General features: G+C 59.3%; 1 protein-coding gene across 1 annotated transcript in view; it reads right to left on the bottom strand.

Moving 5' to 3' along the window:
- The window catches only part of ZIC2 (Zic family member 2), a 12,350-nt gene that overhangs the window by 2,584 nt on the left and 7,658 nt on the right, over positions 1–2,108 (bottom strand). Inside the window, exon 2 of the mRNA XM_019523835.1 lies at positions 1,215–2,104. Coding sequence (XP_019379380.1) covers positions 1,215–2,104 — 890 coding nt within the window. The remainder of the gene's footprint in view (positions 1–1,214; positions 2,105–2,108) is intronic.

The following is a 2,108-nucleotide window of genomic DNA, read 5'->3' as shown; positions in this document are numbered from 1 at the left end:
GCCTTCCCCATTCGGAGGGGAAGCGCTGAACATCCAACTCCATTAGCACCTCAATCCTCGCTTCCAGCCGGCCATCCGCTCCGACACAATGCCTCGAGTGCGGGCACCTCATGCAAATACATTCCTTGAATTTTAAACCTTGTTAAAGCTCGTCTCGCACCTCGCATCCCCGCTTCGCACTTCAGGAAACAATGGGCCTATAGATGTGCCCCGGATCCGAGTCAATATTTAGGGTGGAAGTTGCTAAAATATTTGCCTGCCTTTTATGAAGCAGTCTGGCACCATCCGAGCTGGGAGCAGTAGCAAATGAATAATATATGAAGCAGGAGGATGCGTTGATTTTGTTCCTGTTCAGCTCACGCGATTTGCCACCAGGACGCGCGTCCTGCCCTTCTCTCCTGTCTGACCTGGTTTCTGCGTGTGTGCGCGACTGAGTGGAGCGAGTGTGTGTGCGTGTGCAAGTTCCTGAACCTCAGATCCTCTGTCACCTAGTACATAATTTAATAAACTGTGGCGAAGCCACCTCAAGTGAGACTTTTTTTTTCTTCCCCAACGAGGAAATGTTATTGCCCTGGCTCCCACCATTTAAAATTGAATGGGCAGCCTTCCCAGGAAGGGACCGTTGGCCGCTTGCTCCGAGATGTATATCAAGCCCACATCCACGCGCACACACGCCCCCAAACCGGGCGATGACAGCAGGGCAGGGAGTGCATCCTGCCCCATCCATGCGCCCTCGCGTTTGAGCAGAATGAATGAATGAATGAATGAATGAATGCAGCCGGCCTCGCCTGGCACAGGGAGAGGGGAAGAGTGCCTCGAGCCTCGGCACACTTCCACACTCCTGATCAGCACGATTAAAGGGGTGCATAAAACAGCCCTGCGAGGAGAGAGGCGAGATGTACATATATAGATCTAAATAGATATAAATCTGTGTAGATCAATATCTATATAGATCGAGAGAGAGAGAGAGAGAGAGAGAGGTGGATATATGATAAAAAATAGCAAACCACAATAAACTGACGATGCTGATGGTAGTGATGATGGGGATGGTGATACCGACCCCCCAGCCCGCCAAGGCCAAGCGTGGCGGGGGTGGCGTGGCAGCCTGGGCACACGAGAGCCTGTCCCCCTGCCTCCGAGAGCACCGCATCGCCCGAGCGAGCTGGCCCCGCGCTCTGCGGCCGCGGCCGTGCAGCCCGCCTGCTCGGCATTACCTGTGTGCGTCCTTTTGTGGATTTTTAGGTTCTCGGATCTGGCGAAAACTTTCCCGCAGCCGGGGAAGGGGCAGGGGAAGGGCTTCTCCCCCGTGTGCACGCGGATGTGGTTGACCAGTTTGTACTTGGCCTTGAAGGGCTTGCCCTCGCGGGGGCACTCCTCCCAGTAGCAGACGTGGTTGCTCTGCTCGGGCCCGCCGACGTGCTCCACCGAGACGTGGGTGACCAGCTCGTGCATGGTGCTGAAAGTTTTGTTGCAACTCTTTTTGGGGCTGCTCAGCTGCTCCGGGTCGATCCACTTGCAGATCAGCTCCTGCTTGATGCACTGCTGCCGCATGTAGCGGAAAAAGGCCCCGGGGTGGTGGTGGTGGTGGTGGTGCGCTGCCATGTTCATGCCCATGTTCATGTTCATGGAGCCGTACTGGTTGTGCAGCTGCGCCGCGGAGTAGGGGTCAGTCCTGGGGCTGGAGACCTGGCGGTACTGGTCCGAGCGCGCGAAGACCTCCCCGGGCAAGCCCAGCCGCATCTGCCCGTTCAGCACGTTTTGCGAGGGGTGCGGGCCGTGCTGCTCGTGGATGCCCGGGAAGAGTAGGTGGCTCTGAGCGTCCGTGTGTGGGTGGTGCAGGCTGCCGGCCGGCGCCCCGAAGAGCCCGTGCTGCCCGCCGCCCGGCGCCGAGTCCCCGAAGCCCCGGCTGCGAAACAAGAAGTCCCGGGTGGAGTTGAAGGGCGCCCCGGAGTAGGAGCCGACGTGCGCGGCGTGCGGCCCCAGCGCGGCGGCCGGGTAGACCGGCGCCTGCGAGCTGAACGCCGAGCTCTGCCCGGGCGACAGGTCGTGGGCCCCGGGGTTGAGCTTGAAGGCGCCCATGTGCGCCGCCGCCGAGTCCACGAAGCTGT

The sequence above is a fragment of the Gavialis gangeticus genome, unplaced genomic scaffold (genome assembly GCF_001723915.1).
Source record: "Gavialis gangeticus isolate Ggan-Ray unplaced genomic scaffold, GavGan_comp1, whole genome shotgun sequence".
Classification (NCBI taxonomy): domain Eukaryota; kingdom Metazoa; phylum Chordata; order Crocodylia; family Gavialidae; genus Gavialis; species Gavialis gangeticus.
Note: the sequence above shows the minus strand (reverse complement) of the source record. Positions and strands in the feature narration are given on the sequence as shown.